Source organism: Argiope bruennichi, chromosome 7, assembly GCF_947563725.1.
Source record: "Argiope bruennichi chromosome 7, qqArgBrue1.1, whole genome shotgun sequence".
Classification (NCBI taxonomy): Eukaryota; Metazoa; Arthropoda; class Arachnida; order Araneae; family Araneidae; genus Argiope; species Argiope bruennichi.
The window spans coordinates 45899052-45922751 of record NC_079157.1 but is presented as its reverse complement, the minus strand read 5'-3'; the positions used below and the strand labels follow the sequence as shown (position 1 = coordinate 45922751).

At 30.7% G+C, this 23700-nt stretch overlaps 1 protein-coding gene across 2 annotated transcripts; it reads left to right on the top strand.

Annotated features, from left to right (window-relative positions):
- The first annotated feature begins 3729 nt into the window (after positions 1-3729).
- LOC129976071 (uncharacterized) lies at positions 3730-22658 on the top strand. Of its 2 annotated transcripts, XM_056089443.1 has the most exons (7): positions 6907-7301; positions 7904-8177; positions 10255-10293; positions 14054-14170; positions 15110-15326; positions 19316-19596; positions 22415-22658. In XM_056089443.1, exons 2-7 carry the CDS (start codon positions 8175-8177, stop codon positions 22580-22582), a joined length of 825 nt encoding a protein of 274 aa, XP_055945418.1. In that variant the 5' UTR covers positions 6907-7301; positions 7904-8174; the 3' UTR covers positions 22583-22658. The 2 variants fall into 2 exon arrangements, with proteins under 2 accessions (XP_055945417.1, XP_055945418.1); XM_056089442.1 differs by lacking the exons at positions 6907-7301; positions 7904-8177 and adding an exon at positions 3730-3936.
- Positions 22659-23700: the final 1042 nt, after the last annotated feature.

The window sequence follows — 23700 nt, the reverse complement described above, 5'->3', positions numbered from 1 at the left end:
AAATGAACATTGACTCTTGCAAAACAAACTAAAAAAAAAATTCCTCTCGACAAATTGGATGATAAAGGTAGATTTCTTTTCATCTAAGTCGATTCTTAGACAAAAACCAACGAGTATTGGCTTCCCGAAACATACTCGCATATCCTCCAATTACTATCCCCCCCCATATACATCAAACTGTAGACCTTGGACAAGACCGCAAATACCTTGCATATCATATCACTGACCCTCTGACCCTCTGACCCGCCCGAAGGTCCATGAATGAAGAAAACTGAATGACTGGACCTCCGCAACAGCAACACTGGCGGAAACTGTGGTTGAGTCCTAAGGGCCATCACCGGCCACGGTACAACCCTTCCCGAAGGAAGTATGTCTCGTCATCGATGGGTGGAGCTAGATTCTCCACCTATTTTGTGTACCCTAGGGTAGCGAGATCCAACCACCATAGCGGAAGCATCTCATTTTCTTTTCGAGATGCCCTACTGGGGGTTTGCAAATAACTTGCACGGGGTTCCCCAATGCCATACAAAGCAGTTACAAATTAAATATTCGATGATAGTTACACAATACATATCAATACAAAACACACAATACAATGGTCACAAGACAGCATAACGAGTTTCATCCTTACGTTTATGAATTACGTACATGAATAAGAAAGTTCGGACCGACAGATGGTCGACTACTTGACAGGTTCAAAAGTTGATACGAATTTCTAGTTTAGATGCTAAACCTGTATACTAAATTTTATTTACATAGCGCTTTGCATTTTGTAATAATTGAATCCATCTGTACTCAAACAGCCGGACAGATAGACTTCCTCTGTACAGATTTTGCTCAACATTTGACAGAAATCTACAAATTTAGTGAAAAGACCGTATATGTAATTACATTTATCTACCTCAAAGCGATGTTGAGTTATCTTTGCCACAAAAAGGCCGACAGAGTAACTGCCTGACAAGCAGCCATAATGGCAAAAATATGGTTTTCTAACTCAGTGAAGTCCGAAACGAAGAGCATTCATCAAAATCACAAGTTTGAATTTTTTGGCGATTAAAGTACCATCTCTGCATTTGTCTATCTTAAAGTATTGAAGCAACAATAGGTAATGTTTATATTTCTATCGAACAATTCAGTATTTATTACAGACAGTTTCCTATGAACACTTTTCACTTAAAATTTGATAGAAATCTACATATTTGGGGTATAGGCTATACATATATATGTAATACTTTTCGAATCCTGTCGGCTTTTTAATATGTAATACTATTTGTTGTGAAGCATGATGCAGTTTGAAGACAGTGAAGAGACTTATTATCTTTTTAAATTATTTTTAATATCCATCGGGAAAGCATAATTATTTACAAGCAGAGACGCGGACAAGACGTCCGTCGCAGCGCAGTACAAAAAGCCGAAGTGGGGAAGAAGGGCCGAAATAAATTATCCCTCGCCTTATATAACCTTAGACTTTGACAGGGAAAATATTTCTTCACAGTGCCAATATATTAATAAGATTCTGATAGGGATTTCTGACGTATGTCAATCACATGTAAGGGAAACACAGGGATCTTTTAAGAAAGAATGTGCTTACTGGACAATTTTACCCCTTCACGCCGAGCGTGTGAAAGTATCTCGGCGTTTAGCTGACTAAGCAATTTTATGAAGCTTCTCTTGAATTAATTAAGTAGAGAAAATGGAATTGGATCACGAAATAAGAGAATATTTTTAGAATGAAGTTACTATGAGCTAAATTAAGATGAAGTTATTATGAAAATTAATTAAATTGAAATTAGAGTTAAAATATCATTACATATATATACCAAATTTCATCCGTCAAAGCGTTTTCGAATTATTTTTGTCACAGATAGATATACATAATGCCAGAAAATATTTTTTTCGAATTCAGGGGAAAGCAAAAGATTTCTTGTATAGAGATCAAATAAAAATCATTAATTACTCCAATAATATCAGAATATTGTATGGAAAATATTGATATGGTTGGTTTGATGGATCATTTGACATGTGCAGACCTCAAGATTCTGGGTTCGAGTCTCAAAGTGTATAAGAGGCAGCAAACTGGGCCTAAAAACAATCTGGAAATATACTTTTTTTTTACGTTTCTTTCATACTCGTATAGGTTATTAAAATTAATTTTAACAATATTTATAGCATTGAGAATTAATACAGTGAATACTGAGAAAACTATATTACACAATACAATATAAGAATCTAATATTTTCAATAAACGAAAATCTTACAATTTCCACTGCATACTTTAATATTCTAAAACAGTATTGTTTTCGCAAATTATATAACATTGAAAATTAAATTTTCTTGTAACATAAGCTCATATAAACATTCTTTAACATTAAAAACGAAAAGTATCGGGCTTAGGATATTTGATGAATTGGAAAACGGGAGCCCCGACGTGAACTCTGCCAATAGGCCCCTGCAAGCTTAATCCAATCTTACCACCAGAGAAAAGATAGAATGTGATTCTGTAAAATGCAAATAGAAGCAAATAATCATGTGTATACATATCAATCAGTTATTATAAGGATTTATCTTAATCATTCATTTTTTATGAAAGCTGTCTTTTATTGTAAAGCATTTTATAGAGGCTCATTAAATCTTATCCACCGATTATTCTTTTTACTTTCTCGTATATGTAGTATTGAGAAAATTTTGTAATCGTCGAAAAATTCAAACTCGACGAATCTCCACGCTTCAGACTTTTCTCAGTTCAAAAAACACATTTTCCGTCCACTCGTCTGTCTGTCCGTCTGTCTGTGACAAAGATGAGTCAAAATCGATTAGAGCTAGATAGGTGAAATTTGGTATACGTTTTTTAGACCAAATTTTCTAAAAACAGTATTTGACCAATATCTATTCTGAGGAAATCTGTCTGTCAGGCTGTTCGAATATAAGTTAATTCGATAACTACAAAACGAAGAGAGTTAGATAGATAAAATTCGGTACGCATGCTTAACATCTATAGAGCAGATATCTATCCAATTTTGAGCCAAACCTAATAAGAGGTCGATAGTTTATCGATCTGTACATTCAGAAACATGTAAACGCAATAACTCAAAAACGCACTGGTTTAAATACATTGAATTTAATGTGGGATTTTTTTGACCACTAGTGTAATTTTGTATCAAATTTTTGTTTTAGTCGGCTGGAAAAATACAAATTTAATTTTCGGATACCGCATGACAGGGATTAATTATCAATAAACCCCTTAAGTTAGATTTAATATGACACTAAAGATTGAAAAAAAAAATGCTGAATTCATGCCGAAGGTTAATATTTCGCAACTATTGTATGCCGATTCCATTCAAGAATATGCGAGGAAGTTTCAGGGAGACCAATCCCATGGTTTAAAATGAAGTTGTTGTGTAAGTTGTCTAAAAACTTTTAACTCAGAATCTGTTCCCAAATGGTAGTGATGGTTTTCCTAAATGACAATAAAATAAATATTTCAATCAATAAATCAAATTTTGACTTTGAGAATCTCTTGCAGCAAATACAAAGCTTGATGGAACAATTAGATATGTAATATTCTATTATTCAGCAAGAAAACTTGTTAAGAATTTCCTCCATAGCACCAATTTATTTTAAAATAATGTATTTATTCAAAGGCTTATTGGCAAAGCCTATTTTACTTTGTAGCATTACTTTAACTTCAACTTCAACAAAAGAGGCGAGTTATTTGGCAACTCAATTCACTGCACGTTGTGCCTCATGCCTGGTAGGTTCTATGTCACCGGGAGGGAAATTCAAACCTTTGGAGCTTCAATTTATCGAACGTCTTTTGATATATTTATCAGTATCAGAACGTCTTATATTTATCAGTTATATGCTTTTTTCTTTCTTCATTTTTCAAAAAATATGAATTTTACCGAAAAAGATAAATGGAGTGTATATGACAGTGATGTACGTATATTTTTTTACTTTTCTTTTTGCACGTGGTATATATTCATTTATGTTCTCTTATGTTTCTTAAAAATAGCAATACAAATTAATGAAATGGATTTAAATTCTAGATGAAATATTATATATATTTTAAATTTCAGTGTTATATGATTTATCATCTAAAATCATGAAGATTTTCTTTTTAACCACGCTTCGAATATTTTACGTTTTAAAATATAATACATACATTTTGGCTCTAATATTTGCAATTTATCAATTTTAATTAAACAAAAATTGGACTTGAAGTAGCAAATAGCTGATTGTTAATATCCTGAATCCTTTGCATTCATATATTTTGTCAAACTTAACATTGTGTAAGGAAGTGTCCATTTCATTTACCTGTCCTGTTAGATAATGAATTTTATAAAGGCTACACAACAGTAAAAATTCTCACCTTAATTTATAGAAATAATTAAAAACCTATAATTATATTTTTGAACTTCATAAGTAGTAAAAGAAATCCTTGTATGCATATGTAACTATGCATTTTATTATTTTTCAAAGTGCAAAGGATCAAAGGAATGTGCCAATAAATTGCTACTGTAAAAGCCAACATATTCCAGACCAGGAAACATAAAATGTTACGTATATGGTTATACCGATCCATTAAGACTTAAAAATCAAGTCTGACATTCTGTTTTTAGATGTTATGGTATGGATGCAGTAAAGTTATGGTTTAACAATGGAAAAGTATAAACATTCAAATGGAGCCATTTTTTTTTTCCTTCTTCTCAGAATGTCTGATGTTTTATTTTCTTGTATTCCTGTCAATTGTTGTATTCTTGATAATGAAATGGCTGATATGTGGACATGCATTTGAAAATGTTTTTTAAATAGCAAAACCAATGAAGATTATAATACAGGATTTACTTTTTGTATTTAAAACCTTTAAGACCATGGATCCTCTTTAAATCATAAGTGCTATTTTAACCCATGTAATAAATAGTCATTCAAGGGTTACCTACCAGTATTTACTTTCTTTAGAATCCACATCATTTTGCAGTCATATTAGGAGGTAAATTTTTTAACTGATTATTCAGCTCTAAATTTGTTGTTCCTCAAACATTTTGGCTCTAATATTTGCAATTTATCAATTTTAATTAAACAAAAAAATTACATTTTAATGCATTTGCATTTTAAAAAGAAACTGGTATTTTGCATATTTGATTTATCAAGCATTATTATTTTTTAGCTTGCAACCATTTCTGGTTTTATTCTCTAAATTAGTTGATTTTTACTTTTGAATAAATTTTTTTCTTCTAAATCTTAAATTTGTATAATTTTTTAATCGATTTAAGTACATTATGCTGGCATTTTTCTATTCAAGACAGACTGTTGATTTACTCATTTTGCTTTGTGTATTAATTGATGCTAACTGTTAATTGGTAACGATGCTGTATTTACTACAACCAGCCATTGATTCTATATTAGATTGACTAGATATTAATGACATTTGGCTAAGCTTGCAGTTCATGAATAGTATTAGTTAAAACAAAAGTACTTACACAATCTTATAAAATAAAATTTTAAATTTCCTAGAAATTTACTGATAAGAAATCAGAATCAAGTATAAAAGTCGTTAGAAAAAGTTGATCGCACTATTTTATTAATTATGCTACCAGGGCCGCCGCGTGGGTATTAGACGCCCTTCTTCAAATGGAAATTTGGCGCCCCTTTGTGGGGTTCTGTTGCAATGCTGCAAATTATATGTGCTGCATCATATGATTTTCTCTCAATATACTATTTGAATGTCGAAAGTCCATTTATGTCCTTTGCTACTAAATAAAGATTCGGATAACAAAACTAATTTAACTAAAATTTTAGAAACATTTTTTTTTTTTTGCAGAAAATTTATTTTTGAGAATTTAATGTGAAATTTTTTCCTCTTTCTGCTGATTCAAAATATTTAAGTAAATTAAACCAATATTAATACAAATTACTAAAAAGTATTTGATACAAGAATTGAAATATTGAAAACATCTCAGGTACATTATAAACTTTTAATGAAAAAAAGCTTTAATTATTAGTAATTTTTTTAGAATTTTTTTTTGATTATTTGGAAATTGTAATTGTATATCAGAAATAGATAAATCAAATTCTGCCCAATTAAGGGTAAGATTTATCTGGGTTTTATAGAGATAAATAGAAAGTTGCTTTTTGAATTATTTTGTTAATTTCAAAGATAAAAGTTTTTATTAATGAATTGTTTCTTTTTATGAATTTTTACTGCTATGAAAATAATACTAATAATATATTTAGGTTGTTCATTCGCCTCCAAATAATCCTTTTTTTTTTTTAGCAATTATAAACAAAAAACGATTTGAAATTAATCACAGTACTTTGCATCCGAAGCAATTCACAGAATGTACGCACTTTATGAGCAGCTGCTACGCATATGATTAAAAATAAAGGTATTCCCTGTTAATTCAAGGCCGCACACACGCACGTTGGCGCCGTCACCATCATAAAAAAAAAGCAAACTAAACAACGACGTTGAGCCGCAACAGCTTCACAGCACATACAGAATAAATATATGTCGATACAAAACATTCCCAATTCCTGTTGTTACATGTTACAAATTCTTAGATTTTTAACATGTTCCGTGTGGTAGCGCGAACTCCACACGGAAACTTGTTTTTATTGTTCGTATCGGCAATCAAATTTTGTTTTAGACAAAAGAAAACAACCCGCAGAAAGGAAAACAAAAGTAAAATAATATTAAAATATAAAATAAAATCTCATTTTATTGCTTAGAAAATATAAAACATGCAAAATTGCAAGCGTATAATTAACAACTTTATTTTAAGTAACATTAAATTAAAAAACTATAAGTACTATAAATTTTGGAACCCCCCCTGGCCCAGGCGCCCTTGGTGCGGTGAACAATTTTGCCACCCCCAGGCGGCGGCCCTGTATGCTACTCAACAAACCATTTAAGGTACGGCGCCAAATTTCAATTTTTTCTTGGCGATATATCGCCAAATATGGTAAACCCTGCTTGACCGGTGGCTATCCTATTACAACCCTAAATTGGTCTGTTCTGCAAGGGTCAGGGGTTGGAGATATCCCAGTCCAGGTCATTCTAGCTCAAGCCAGGCTTCTTTCCATATTGCTATGTTGGAGGTAGCCCACACCGAGCGGGAACTCCGTCAATCATTGCTATCTAATTCGCTCTTTTCGACTTGTCTCGCCGTTAGGGTGTTCCTTTCGTCGATAGGGTTAGTTTGCGAACACGTGCTTCTCGTGTTGGGTGCTGTCGCTAAAAATTGCCTCGTTTTCAAATCCAAAAAAAATTCGATGACGATGCTGGTTTGTATTATGACTAGGTTAGTTATTTCGTTCATTTCTTGACCATTTTTATGTATTCTTTTTGTGCTTTAAATATGTTTAATATTTGCTAATCGGGGGGCTGGCCCCCCATTAGAATCGTTAAAAGGGTTAATTTTTTGTCTGTTTTATCATTTTTTAAGTAAAAATTGCTTTATTTCGTCTTTTTAATGATATTTTAATTATCCTGTGTTGGGGGGGGCTGCCCCCTCCCCATTACAATCATTTTTGAAGTAAAAATAGCGCCATTTCGGAGCAATCTAAGCTGGAGGACAATTGGCGAATTTTGTAGAATTTGGCGAGGGTCCGTATCTTAAACTTTACTTTTACCCATTATATATATGTGTGTGTTTATGTATGCTTTCTTTGTTAAACATTATAAATACTTTGATAATTAAATGTCGTTGTGCAATTTTTTTTATAGATTGTATGCAATCAAATCTCTTCAAAGCTATCTGACCATAGACAATCTGTTTAATTGAATCAACATTAAACAAAAAAAAGATACAAATTGTATATGTTTACACTGTTTTATTCATGTTTATATAGCTTTTGTTTACATGTTACATGATTGTGCATTGTATTACTTTTCTTCTTATAGATTGTTTATGCTCAGAGTGGTTTGATTAGAGATCATCGGATAGCAGATCTATCTTTGAATCTAGATCTGCTAACCGATACAGATCCAACATGGAAGTAGGTTGGTTGGTTGATGGAGTTTATTGGCGCAAGAACCATTTCTGATTAAACTGTGCCAAAACAAGGAAGTAGGAAAGCTTCCATTATGACAAATTTAATATATTGCCTTCAGTTCTGGTATTGGGAAAAGTCTTTCTGAATAGTACAAGATGCTTTGATATGTACTAATTTAAATGGTAAGTAAATAGTTTTTCCTATATCCTTGAATATAGGAAAAATAATATAGGAATATATCCTTGAATATAGTATTCCTATGTGAATAAAAAGAATATCTTAGTAAACCTTCAAACCTGTTCTGCATATGAAGGAAATTAATATATTACATTAATTTCCTTGAAAATTGTGGGGGAAAAAATCAAACTGAACATTTGCCATATTAAAAAAATAGTGAAAATAATATGTAGTCTAATCAAACAGTAATTTCAATATTAATTTTGTTTTTTATGTACCGCACTGGTAGGTTTCTACATTTTCTTATGTAATAGTACTTAAGTAAAAGTAAGAAGTTGAAATTTGGCAACTGTAAGCTAACTGGCTAACATCTAATTTAATTTTTAATTAAAATTTTAAAAAGAATTCTTTTGTGATACACATTTTCTCTCTTCAAAACATTTGTGCCATATTTAATTGTTCGATTTCAAATTTTCTGTCTGGTAGAGTGCCATTCATACATTCTGTTAAGGAATAATAAAATTTATACCGATTTCCTTTTGGCACTTGCATCTTATTCTGCTCTGAATAAAATCTGCCAGCCTTAAAAAGACCTTTTTTTTTATCTGATGAAAATATTTTTCTGTTAAATCCAACAAGCAAATAAAACTAAGAAAACTGTATTAATGTGTAAAAAAAAAAATAGAATTTTAAGATGAATAACGTGCTTTCAATTATATAAATAATCAATATGTCGATCAAGAATTTTCTAAAACAGGTCATATACATTAAAAAAAGTACAGTGGTATTTCAAAATTTAAACATATTGAACTATCTTATAACTGTTGTTCATATTCATAGTACTTTTTCAAAATCACGATTATGTAAGTATACTGAGTTTATGAAGCAAATTAATTGCTCTTACTGAAAGACATTTGAAATTTTTTCAACTTATTTACTTGTATTTTGAAACTGTTTTCTTTTATCCTTTTGAGTATTTTTAATACTTATATGCTAACTGCATGATTGCAATTAATTATAAAAAGAAATGCCAATTGTGTCATGCGACTACATATGTCAATGATGTGCAACTTAGTTAAGTCTCTAAAGGTGTGTGGTTAATATGCAAACATGGTATATATAAGTGCTAGGGTGTAGAACTATTGACTTTTAGTTTATTTTTGTTGAATAGCATGATGCATTACAGCTGTAACTATTTCTTGACTTATGATTGTTTCTAATATTTTCCTTCTCTGTAGATTCCTTTAAGAAATTGGGATATTTCATTTTATGATTTTTTTTAATATAAAAGTAGTAGTTGTATTGTATAGAATGACTGAAATGTAAAACTATTGAATATTTGAATTAAGAATTATTGAATTTAAGAATATTTACAATAAAATAATAGTAAAAATTAAGAATTGATATTTTATGTATATAGGTTACATTAATAAATTGACATAAATGAAATAAGCTTATCAATGTATAAACATTCAGGCATTATTCTATATGTAATGGCTTGAATTACTTTTTTTCTTTTTTTTTTTCATTATAAAAGATATGAAAAAAAGTTCATGAACTTGGATGACAGCTGGCTACCATAAACATGTTTAACCTTTTATAATTGGAAAAGTGATTCAATGCATAGTCATTCACCTAATATAAAGACCTGTTTATTGCTCTGAAAAATAAATATATAAAATGGTTTTAAGTTGAATTCTTCTGTTTAATTTGCATCTTCATACCTCTGCAGGTATTTTTAAAAATTAAATAAAACATCAATGTTGCACCGCCTTGATCACCATCCGAGAATCACCATGCTAAAGGTTAATATGGGATGCTGAGCTGCTTCACCTTGATATTTTTGAGAAGACTTGTTAAAGTCTTGAATTAATTGTCTTGAACTTTTATAATATCTAAATTTTAATCTTGATTTGAATAATATTTTTTTCTTGTTAAATTCGTAATTCTGTTGTATCGGTATGTATTAATGTTGAATATTGTTTCTTTTTTAGTTTTAATGTTATAAAAAATTTTAAAATGCAGCTATGACAAATAATGTACTTTTCCAATATTCAATATGTTTATTTTTTTTTTTTTTAGCTTGATGATAAAGAGAATTTTGCCCTACAGGAGGAAGATGTATGTATTTTTTTTTTTTCAAATATAGCATTTAATATTAGATTGTATTTTTTTATTTCTGATTATTTTATCTAATTTATAATTTATTATTATGTGGCATAGAATTTTGAAATCTGTTTGTCTCAAATTCATTATGAAGTGTTTCTCAAATTCATCATGAAAATATTGTATTTGATATGTATATTTTTTAAATATTGAAATAGTGAAGTGTTATCAAAATTTCAAAACTCTTCAAAGCTTGTACATGTGTGTGTGTGCATACCTTACAAGGTTGAGCCAATATAGACAAAAATACAGTATTGTCAATATCTTCATTCCATTTTGTAATATGGTATGTGTATGTTTCAACTGATGTCATTTTTGAATGTCATATTTTTGATGAACTTAGAAAGCTCAGTCAACAATAAACTAATACTCGCATAAAAAGAAGTTGTAGGATAAATTGCAAACTGTGTATGTTGTAAGCTGTTCCTGCACCTGTTGATGAAAAATGAATAACAGCTACTTAAACAAGAGAGACAAAGATTGTTTATAAAATGCTCCAATAATCAAGATGATTATTGGAGCATTCAGATGATCGTTCTGAAGATTTTGTAGTTTGCTGCATGTGTGTGTGTTTTAGAAAGGGGGGGGGATCTGATGAATGAAACTTGTGTTTGTAAGTTTTAATATATACCATATTCAAAGTATGGCATTGTTTGTTATTAACACTTTTTCCTGGTAATCTTCCAGAATTGGCTTTTGTGAGTCCTAGAAAGAAAAAGAAAAAAAAAAAAATTGAGCAGCTTTTTCCTGCTGATTTTTGAGTATCTTTTTGACTCGAAATTCATTGTTTATTTTCATGCTCAAACAATTGTTCTATAGATTAGAGTGAGGAACTCAAGTTTCATTTTCAATGATAATTTATTTCAAAATTGTTTAATTTTTATTATTATGATGGTCCATTTGATTCTGATATTTTCATATGATTTCATTTTTACTCTTCACTCAGTTTTGGGATCCATCTCGCACTGCCTTTGTAGCAGTAGAAACATTTATTTACGATTTCATATGCAAAGCATGACTAATATACTTAGGGTTTGTCTCTTAATCAATTATCATGCGAGAATGTTTTTGTTTGAGGTTTTTAGAGCCACACAATGTAGTAGAAAAGTGTTGACGTATCTGATTAGAAAATGATAAAGGTTGTCACATTTGGCGACTTATCGCCAACAAGAAGTCACAATTTGACATGAATGTCCACCATGTACCCGATTCTCCTATCTGGCCAATTAAAAGCAGGTTCGTAATAGCTTATTATCCGTTGAAGCACAGAGATAAAAACTGTAATAAACGTGAAACAGGGAGGGGTAGTATCGAAAGTTATATATGCCTTTCCTACATAACCATCCTAGACTTCAATTAACTTTTCTGTATGTTTCATAAGTCTTTTTTTTTATTCCATCGGGAAAGGAAAAAAAATCATTTTTGGTTGTATCTGTAATTACTTTTGCACCGCATCAATGGCTTCATCGGTTTCGAATCTTCCTCTTAGCGCATTCTTCAATGTTCCAAACTTATGAAAATCGCTTGGAGCCAGGTCTGCACTTTATGGCAGGTGTTCCAGCTCTTCGAATTCCAACTTCTTTATTGTTATGACAGTCCGTTGGGGGGGAATGTAACGAGCGTTATCTTGTTGCAGAATGGCACTTTTTCGCAGTTTTCCCGACATTTGGATCTGATTACAGGTTTCAATTTAGTTCGTAATACATCACAATATTTCTGATTTGGCAGTTTTAACACCTTCCGCAAATAAAACAGGAAGCACTGACCGCATTTCCTCCTTGGTGTAGATCGATAATGGGACTACAATATTTAACTGTGGTAAGCTCCAACGACTAATGCGAGAATAAGAATGACATGTTGCATAGGAGTGTTGCCGAGTACTCTAATTCAGCGCTGGATACTAGTGGTATTACCAAACCCTGGGAAGCGAAATTGAAAGGCCTCTTTACTTTTTGACTTTCCCTTATAAAATAATTTCAAACAATGTAAACTCCAGTTTTCAGAAGATATCAGAATAAAAATTCAGCTTAATTTTTATTTAATTTTTTAAGTCATTCTGAGATGCATATTTCTGTCCTACAAAATATATACATGTGTAATTTGGTATCTGTAGATCAAACGTGGAATACCGGTATGCATACACATACTTTCATCTTTATTATTAGTAGAAACAGGGAATGGGATTGCTTAATATTGTCATCATTAGTAGATGTGGCTGAATATCCTGTTCTTTTTTTCACCTTTTAGGCTTGTGTAACCACTGTTAACTGCTTTACACTGTTTAATTTATCGATGATTTTGCTTTAGTAAAGCATTGACCTCGTGGTGCTGACGGATCAGGGTTGCACCTGGAAAGTACAGGGATTTTAAAAATCATCTAAAAATGCTGCTCCTTCCCTTTTTTTATCTAAAAAATGCCGAACTTTGTGCATTGTATCCACAGCACCAAAAACGAAACTGTGTAATTGCGGAAACCCACCCCTTTTCTATTCGATTCGCTTTTTTAGTATTTATTTTTGTATTCTTTTTGCTGTATAGATCAGTCTAATGAAGATGTATGAGACTACTATACTACCTATAGAATAAATTTCTTCGGTGGAAGGGCAACATTCAATCTTTATTCTGAATAAGATCACAATATGAAAATATTGTGATCTTATTCAGAATAAAGATTTTTTTAAGACAAAGTGTTGCTCAAAATCCGTATTTTGTATGGATTAGAATGGATAATTTTGCTGAATGGGTTAGAGAAATTCCGCAAAATCTGTTTGCTGTGTACAGCTCTCTTTGCAAGAAGATAATAAGCTTAATATGGGAAAACAGGCCTTTATTATTTATATTTAAAAAAGGAAACATACAAAATTGCATGCCAGTTCAAAAACATAATCGCTATTAGACTTTATCCCTATGAGCCCTGACTGCCCGTTTGACAGGGGCCTAACTCAGGCGATATGGGGCAGTTTAAGGGGTGAAAAGTATTTCTCGATGAGCGTTCATTTAAGCACCCGAGTCAGACCCCTGTCGAACGGAGGTGGCCAGGGCTCGTAGGGTTAACACTAAAAGGAATACAGGAGAAAATGATATGTCTAATCTGAAAATGTCAAATTTGATGTACCAACAACCATGCAACCAACTTGCAGATAGTAAAAGTGCAGGTCTTTATTGGCTTGTCTTTGTATAATGGATTGGTTTCTGGTCTTCATTTCATAAGGGTTCTTTTGAAACCCTTGTCTAATAACTTTGTATGGCTTCAGAAATGAAGCATCAGTTTTAATAAATAAATATTAATCTTTCATTTATAAAAGAGAATCTTCTGTATTAAGAGACATGATAAAACTTCCATTTCTTCTTCCACTTTATCAGTTTTTTTGATTGTGCTTAAATATCTCCAATTTTCCATCTAACGATATTTTAATTTTCTATAGTTATAAAGTAATATTTTCGAGGGCTTTATGTTTTGTTTTAGAGAATGGAATGTCTTTAAATATTATTTGAAGAACATTATGAATTATCTAATTAATATTTCTATAAAGTGCATTTTTGAAGATTCTAAGGAAATTGAATGTGCATCAATTTCATAATTTTAAGAATTTGCTCATGGTAAACTATATATGAAATAAAAATGACTCTGATTTTGAGGTTAGCTCAATTTCTCAAAATTGAAAACAAATATGATTTAAAAAAATATTTTCTAATTTTTTCCCTTTTCTTATAGTCTTCTTTGTGTTCATACCAATATTTACAATGCTTAATAAAGAAAAATTCTCTATTGGAAGCCTTATCCCTGTTGTGGGACTCTCTACCACCAAGTCTGAAGAAAGGAAAGACACGAGTAAGTTTTTCATTTTTAATATAAAAGTAAAGACTATTTGAAAGTATGTAAATATTAAAAGTATTGCAAGAAATCTTTTTTTAGTTTAAACATGTATTTCATTAAAATTTTCAATAAATTGTATAGAACCTGAATGATTGCAAAAATATTTGTATGACTCATTTATGATTTACATTTTGTTTCAATGATATACCTTTTTTTATGAAGTGCTGCTTCTTGAATTGTACCTTAACAGTTAATTTTAAATCTTTTGTGACGCATGTACACTTCTAGCTTGAAAATTTTTTTAATGAAGCCAATTGTTATATATAAGCCAATAAATGGACTGGTAATACAATCACAAGTTCTATATAGTTTTTTTACCCTATCAGTCATATTTGTAATATTCTTGATATACTAATATTTAAAATGAATAAAAGCTTTCATACTTTTGTAGTCAAAACTCATATAATTAATGTAAATTCTTATAACCACTATTTGTTAGTACTGCCATAAAAAGAGGGGAAAAGCATTTCAAACATAGTAAAAATGTTTTAAAATATCTAAATGAATATTATTTTATTCTGAAGAAAGAAACTTAATACTTATGGATTCTGACTGTTTCAACAGAAAACGCAACCATCTATATTTTATTAGTTTTGGTTCAAAATGGAACAAAAATTGTAAATAATTAACAAATTATATCTAGATAGAATTTAAATTTTGTTTTAAAACAGATATTTGACTAGTAAATATTGCAATTTAATGATTTCATTTCAAATGACATTATTCCATTTCAGTTATTATCCTCAGTATATGTAATTGTGTTGGCCATTATTCAAAACATAGATGCAGATAATTTTACGATACTGTTTGAATAATTATAGCTTGAAAGGATTGTTTGATCTATATATTTTCATTTTGTTATTTATTATATTTTATCTTTAAATTTTTTTCCAGGTAACAAAAAGAGAAGCTCTGAGTATTATATTAAAAAACATAAGAAAGCTACCCAATTTATTAAACAAATGTGACTCTTTATTAGAAGATAATAAACTAAAGGATAATAAATTGAAAGAATTGGAACTTGAATATGAATCTTTATTGGATGAAAAGGAACTGTTAACAAATACGGAGACATTTTTATCAAAGGAAAGGGCTCGATATGCAAAGAAAGGTAAGCTGTTGATTTCCCCTTTCTTCTCAATTCCTGTACTAAAACAAAGAAATGTTTATGTATTGTTCTGATTGATTTTTTAAAATCTTTTAACAAACATGTTTTATTATTTAATATTTCATAATGTATTTTTATGAAATGTTTTAACATGACCTTGTTATTTAATATTTCATAATATATTCGTATAAAATGTTTTAACGTGTCCTTGTTATTTAATATTTCATAATATAAAGAGGCTTATAAAATGTTTTTCTCACTTCAAGGTGCAACTATAATCAATATGAAATTTATTTGGAAATTTGAATTTTAAAAAAAATACTGAGTTCTCATATTTGATCCCATTTAAAGGCAATGAAAAATTTAAAATATGTGTTTACATTTAATTTACAGGACTTTTCTCAAAGAGGAACTGACTTAAGCACTAAAATTGTTTGCTTAGATGCGTTAATGTTCAACATTGTCTTCTCTGGCAGTATGCATCACGTCAGTTTCTCTTGGGGGTTAAAGAGAATCTTCCATATTCCGTATTACAAAACTCGGTGTAATTTTTAAAAAAATATTTCATTAAAATGTCTTCTGCAAAAATATTTATTCTCATTTTTTTACTCAAACACAACAAAATCTAATGTTAATTTTTTTTTTCTAAGTAAAGTTCAATTTCTTATGATGGGTTAGTTTTAACAGTTACACTGCTTTAAAATTTTATTGCAATCTTAAACATTTGGCAGAGTATAGGCAAATGGTGTGTGTGCCATTAAACCAAACCAAATATATTCGTTGGAAACAGCATGTCTAAAACATAAATTTGGTTTCTGGATACTATTAAAAGATTATTTGCCCCCCCCCCCCCCTCAAAAAAATTCAGTAAAAATCCTAAGTTGATGCCACAATATTTTACAACTATAGTTCACCCATGCAATACAAAACATTCGTGGCTTCATCCAAAGTCCATAATTTTATGTAGAGAGGAGAAAGAAAGCATCTTTATTATGCAAGAAAGTTCTGCAGTTTTTGCACTAATGTTGAAATTTTTTCCCCTTAAATACTATAGACGACTTGCAACATAAGTGCATTTTTTAAAACAGATTTTTTCATACGATTTTCAAAATCCACATTATTTGAAAAATCATTGTTTTCATCAATCCCAGAAATGAAGACTCCACAGCTATTACTAATAAATGGCGTCTTATTATATTTATCTGTAAGTGTTATGTCTTATGTTACTCTTTTGCATTGATCTTTCCTTTATAACCAATAGATTGCCATCCTAATATTTTTTTAAAAAATTCAATATTGGAACAATTTTAATATTAGAAATGAGATTTTGCTCTGAAGAAACAGAAAATGAGTGTAAAAACTTTCTTTTCCATAATTATAATTTTAGCCTAGTTGCAGGACTGTTCTTTGGAGTAGTCTCAGAAGTAGTTTTGTTTCTAGGAATCTATAAAAATTGAAAACTAAAAGTAAACTTATGAAATGTTTTATTTTGCATTACCACAATGCAGGGTAATGCTTTCAAAGTGTAGCAAGAAAAACAAAATATGCTTTTTAAATGTCTTGCCTCTTATATAAGAAGCGTTCAAAAAGAAATGAGCCATAGTCTGGAATGTGCAAAATGGTGACAGAATTATATCATTGCGTGTATAACAAAACATAGTCCCGACAAGAGCCCGGAAGTTGACAGCGGTTCGCGGATGCATACCATGTGACTACAAAGCTAGCAGAAGCATGCGTCAATTGGCTAACGCAGTCGTGCGCGTTGTAAGCAATGAAATGGAGGCGTCAAAGGACGAGCAAAGAGGCGTTTTCTGGCAGCGGAAGGAGTAGGAGAGATGGATATTTAACAAAGAATGTCACAAGTGCATGGTGAACACTGCATGTGCCTTGCAAGAGATAAGGCATGGTACAAGCGCTTCAGGAAAGGAGAGTTATCTCTAGCCGATGTTGCACGGTCTGGAACACCAAACAACATTATCGATGATATTGTCCAACTGGTTGATGGACTCGTTACCCAGGGCCCGCAGAGTGACAGTAAAACTGAGATCAGAAATGTCCACACCATCATGATAGCAAGATTGAATTGCTGCAAAGTGTGTGCCCAATGGGTGCCCCTAAGTTTTCAACCTCAACAGGGAGCAAATCAAATGGCCCACTGTCTTTGTCATTTGCAGCACTATACCAGAACGAAAACCACTTGGCAAGACTCCTCTTCAAACACCACTCAGCCAGAGTCCCTTGCGCAAGTGGTGGCTGGAAATGAGTCTTGATGTCATTTTGAAATAGAATCAAAACGGCAAAGTCTTCTGTGGAAGCAAATCCTGGGTCACCACCACCAAGAAAATCCAAGGTCATCCATATGAAGGAGGATGTCAACATAACCCATAGGAAGGGTTATGCTGACATTCTTTTTTGACGGCCCCCTTCTGATAGACTTCTTGCAGCACTATACCAGTGAATGGCGTTACTCTTAAACCTTGATCACTCTTCACCAAACAATCAAATCGAAATGACTGGGTTAGTCCACCCATAGGTTCATTCTGCTCTACGATAATGAAAGTCCTCATACGGCTAATAAAATCATGACACACATGCAAAAATTCAAGTGGGAGGTCCTTGGTCAACTCCATACAGTGCAGACCTCTTTCCCTGTGGTTACGGCATTTTTTGGTCCCCTCTGTGGTGCGAACGATTCACCTTGGATGACAAAATTGACAACATAAAACAGTATGTTCGGAACTTGTTCACAATGCAGCTCCTGGAATTTTACAAGACAGCCATTCACCACTTTGTGTCGCAGTGGGATAAGTGCCTCTGCAGCCAGGGCCAATACTTTTGTTATGCATATAATGATTACTGTACCTCGGCCTCCGGCTCGTTTCTTTTTGAATGCTTCTTATATTTTTTCATATACATAGAGAAGATATTGTAATCAACAACAACAAAAAAAACGAACTCAAGATATGTATAAATTTTCATGTTTCAGACTTCTACTGAAAAATACATGGATTGAAATGAACACATGACAAAAAAACACATTTTGGAAATGTGATTGAATCCGATAACCTCAAACATTTTGAGGTAGACGGATGAAATTTGGTAGGTGTCTTTTCACATAATTTGTAGATTTCTATTAAATTTTGAACAAATTCCATTAAGATGGAATACAAGTCTGTCTAAATAATCAACTATCATGTCTGTCTGTCTCTATCATTTCTAAGATATATATAAATCTTAGAAATGGAAAAAGAAAAAAAAAAAAAAACCACTGATACTGATGATTTAGCACCTAATACTAATTAGATCTGTAGAAAGTTATAAATCAAATCCATTGAAAGGATCTTCATCTGTTTTTATGCAAAATGCGATAACTCCAAAATACAGTAGCTTGAATAAATGAAATTTAGTATAGTTTTAACATCTGAAGTGTAGATGTTTGATAGATTTTTTTTCAAAATTTAACAAAGGATTTACTGTCTATTGGTTTGTACATATGAACATGATATCAACATGCAAGTTATTGTCATGCTTAAATCAAAAATACAAGTTAAATTTGGTATATGATCGTTTTAAATTGTATTGTCAAAATTTTGTTTTTAGTCAGTGAAAAATAAAGGCATCCAAGTTAGTTTGGGTTTCTTCATTGTACTATGGTGCACAAAATACACATGTGTGGAATTATGAAAATAAATATCTGAACACTCCTGCCGTTCAAGGCTTTGCTTACATTTGCAGCTTTATTTTGAGTGGGTAAGGGAAAGGAGTGATACTTTTATTAGAGTATTCCAGGAAGTTTTAGTGAAACTTCTCCCACTGGTTCTATTTCTTAAAAAATTTTGTGTATTTTAAATGAAAGAATTAAAACAATTCCTAAATATTCATTACTAAAATTATTATCAATTTTATTGGTTTTTGTAACTATTACAACTCTTATTTCTTAAAAATAAATAATTAGAAAAAGCAATTCATGTAATTTTTTTTTCTTTTTTCAGTTGCCGAAGCAGAAAAGAAGATAAGCAATTATCAACGAACTTTTAAACGAATTAAATCATTGGTTTTTGAATTAGATCTGGAACTGAATTCGAGAAACAGCCACAATTCAAGAACTTTAGGTGAAGAGAATCATTTTATTCATTTTGGAAATAGAAGGAGAGCTCGTCGTTTAATTTTACGATTAAAACGCCTAGTAAATACTATAAGCAGTTGGAATTCAGACATCTGTAGCAAGGATGGACATTCTGTTCCTTTTCTAAGGGAAAAGGAAACTAGAAAGGTATGCCATAGAAGGCCTCTAAAACATTATAAATAAGCAAAAAAATGTAAAATATAAAAAGAAAACTGAATAAAAAAATTTTTTTTGATCATGCTGAAAGACAGTATTTTGCTTTATTTTTCTATAGTTTTGTCTATTTTATAATTTACTGTTATAAATATCATGGATTCTTGTTCTATTAGAATCCATGTCTTATACTAAAATTTCCAAAATGTTAAAATAGCATTGTCATCAAGGAAATGAGTGTATACAAAATTTAATAAAAGCACTAGCACATCATGAAATTATTGAAAAATTTATTACAAACTTCCATTCTTACAAAGTTAAATGTGTAAATGTTAAAGTAAAACAATAATTATTAATTACTAGTAGTTTCAGGCAGCCAATTTGTTTGTCGGTATTATTGATTGCATTTAATTTCGGATAAATCGATTTTTTTTTTAATAATTTATGTTGCCAAAATTCAGTACATATTCACATGGCAAGTTGGTATCACTAAAAAGACAATTTTTAAATGTGGAAATGTTATAAAATTTATTGTGGAGTCTATTTTCGGAAGTTGTCATAGAAAAAAAAGCCAAAATTCATTTTAATTTTTTCAAACTTCTAATTAAAATTTAAAAAAAAAACATTCCCAGATGCACATTTTTACTCTTCAAGGTATAAGCAAATGTGGTAACTATTGTCAAAAAGTCTGGCGTTTTGAGCTCCAAAACATACACTTTCTTCTTTATTATTAATAAATATATAGACAGATTACATAAAAAAAAAAAAAAAACATTGCAAGCCATTGCACATCTTATATTTATTTTTCTATAGGTTTAGCTAATGCACGAGGCCAAAATAGCTGCACACCATCCGTACACTATAAATGCTCAGTTCTAGCTTGTCGTGGAAATTATAATTAAGAAAATAAAGTCGCTGTTTTTGGATATCCCACTTGTGAGGGTTTAAAAGAGAAATGGCTGCATGCAATTCCAAGAAAAAATTTTACCATTATAAAGAATTCTAAGGTTAGCAAAAATTAGCATTGATAATTAATACGTTTTAATATTTTGAAACAGTTTCAATTATTTGTAGGTTTAAAATATTATAATTTGTGTTACACTGCGTAAAAAAAAGTATAAGGACACTTGATGTTGTAACATTAACCGAAAAATATTTTATTTTTACTAAAAATTTTTATTAGAAACATTTAACAAATATTTCAAAAATACAATTTTAACATCAGAATTATGATGTTCAAACATAAAATATTAATGGCAACAAAAATAGTTTCTCTTTTTTGAAACTTTGTAAAAAAAGTAGAAGGACAGCACTATAATGAATGAAAAAATAGGGACTTTAATAAGGAATGGGTCTTCCCATTGGCCTTTAAAATTTCAAATATTCTGTTTGGAAGTGAATTGTATAGAGTTTGAATTTCAGTTTGACAAAAATTGTCCCACGGTCATTCAATGCTTCTCGAACCAATTTTTGACTAGTCGCGGTGTGAATGGAAGCTCCGTCTTGCTGAAACTTCCACTCTTCACCCCCCATGTCAGAGGCATAAGGAAGAAGCTTGGAATTCAGCACTTGAATGTAGTCTGTATGTTTTTGCCTACCATTTAAGAAAACCAGACTTGTCCTTCCTCCGTATCCAACAGCCAACCAAACCATTAAACTCCCTCCTCCCATTTGTCGTGTTGAATAGTATTCGCTTTCAATCCCCAGACAATGGCAGTAGTGCTGATATCCGTCTGGACCGTCTAAGTTAAATTTCTTTTCACCGGAAAATATCACAGAAGTCCATTCTGTAGTCCAGGACATGTGCTCCTTAGCCCACGCTAAACGGTTATCAATGTGGGCTTGTTTCCACTTAGGATGATGTTTCTGTTTTTTGAAAATGAATTTTTTAAATCTTTTAATATAGTTGTAAACTGTTTGTTTCGTCACATGATTAAGTCCTGGTAATTTCTTGCCTTTGAAACACTTCCTTTGTTCTTCTTCAGCACACGAGCAAGTTTTCTTTCATCACGTGGTGTTAACTTCTTCGGTCTACCAGTCTTCTTTTTATTTCCATTTTTATAAGGATTTCTAATAAAGTTTGAAACTGTATTGGGGCTCACCTGCAACAATCGAGCAATCTCTCTGACACCTTTACCATCATTTTGATATGCGGAAATTTGCCCTTCTTGCAAATCCTCCAAAGGTATTCCTTTAGACATTTCTGAGAACGGAGAAACAACGTAACTTTTAAACAAATTAGATTTTTTTGACAGAAAAGCATAAACAAAGAAGTACAAAATCACTATTTAAATAAAGAACAACTCACTAAATTAAATATATTAGCAAGTGTCCTACTTTTTTATGTATCGGAAATTATATATACTAATTTTCTTAATAATACTAGTGGTAGATGTTTAATTTTTATCTAAAATGAAAACAAGGGTCATTAAACTAAACCTGCATAAATATCTGGTAGTTAGGAGAAAATAAGAGATATTAATTGGCAAAAAGACACTGTCCTTCTACTTTTTTTACGCAGTGTAGTTACAGTTTAATTTTTGTAAAAAAAATTAATGCCATTCTGATTTAATTAAAATTTATTTAAGATGCATTAATTTTAATTCAATCCTAGCTTCACTATTTTGTTAATGTAAAATATAGGCCACTCAGATTTTTTTTTTAAAATAAAGCATGAAAATAACTGATTTTTAAGCAATAGTTTAAAACATTTTTAGAACTTAAAAAAAAATTTCCTCTTGATTTGTAGGTTTATAAATATAAAAAGTTATTCTACATGATAGTGAATTTTTTCTCTCTCTTTTTCTTTCAGGTATGTGAAAGACATTTTAAAGATGGTGAAGTGCTTTACAGAACTATTTTCTACAATGAAAGTACTGGGGACACATTATCTTCTCCTCTGAAGAAGTCCCGGCTGAAAGAAAATGCTGTGCTAAGTATTTTTCCTGGCTGCCCAACATATTTGTTATCATCAACATAAAAATAATTGTTTATTAATCACATTTTAATAGTATTTCTATTTTGTATATGTACGAGTTCTGAATAATTGTTTTTTTCCCCTTGTTATTATGTTGAAATAAATAAATGTTTACTAATATGTGTCTTCATCTGGTTCATATTTTATAATTTCTTAAGTCATTCATATTTATTAACTAAAATATGTTATTTCTTTATACAAGTACAGCTCATAGATTTGCTATATTTTTTTAAACAATTTCTAGTAAAAAATTTTTAATTCAATACTTATATAAAGCATAAAAAAATGAATGAATAATCTCATTATGTTACTAATCAAATTTTTTTTACAGCAATTTTTATTTCCTACTTGTACTTTTACTATTAATTAGCTTCCTTTTTTTAAAAAATAAAATTCCTGAGAACTAAAAAGTTTCCATTTCAAAGAAAATGTAATGTAAACATCTATTTTACACAAACAGATGATAAATAATTCGTAAATAAGCAATTATTATACACCTATTTAATAATTCGATGCATGTGTTTTTAATAACGAAAGTTGTCAAGAAATTGTGATATTCAATATCGGAAATTCTCAAACCGCCATTGTAATTATTTAAATGTCATTTTTTTTAAATACAAAGTAATATTTTTTAATTAGTATCTATGCAATTATTTGATAATTTAGATAATTGACGAAAATTGTCGAGGAAGCATAACGCTATATATCGCAACTTATGCGTTATGTTAATCTTCGTCCTTCTCGGAGCGTCCGCCTAGCCGTGATGACTCAGAGCTGTAAATGAAATGAGATTCCGGGAATTTTGCTATTTGGAGTCACTGAAACAAAATTTTCGAACTGGTTTTTACTGAAAACTTCAAAGAAATGTTTCCGAAACCGCCCTTCTTTTAAATTAAATCATCAAATAAGAAATGCAAATATAATGTACATTAGATTATTGCAGTGCAGCCTTTCATCTAGACCATATAATTAAAATTTTTCTCATCAGAAAACATAAGTCGTTTCAATTTTCTATTCTTGCCGCTTTCTTTCCAAAATATTCTAGATGCATTTTCATGTGGTTTTACTTTAAAACCAGTTTTCGCATTATGTGATAGTTTATTAGCATTTAGAATTATTAA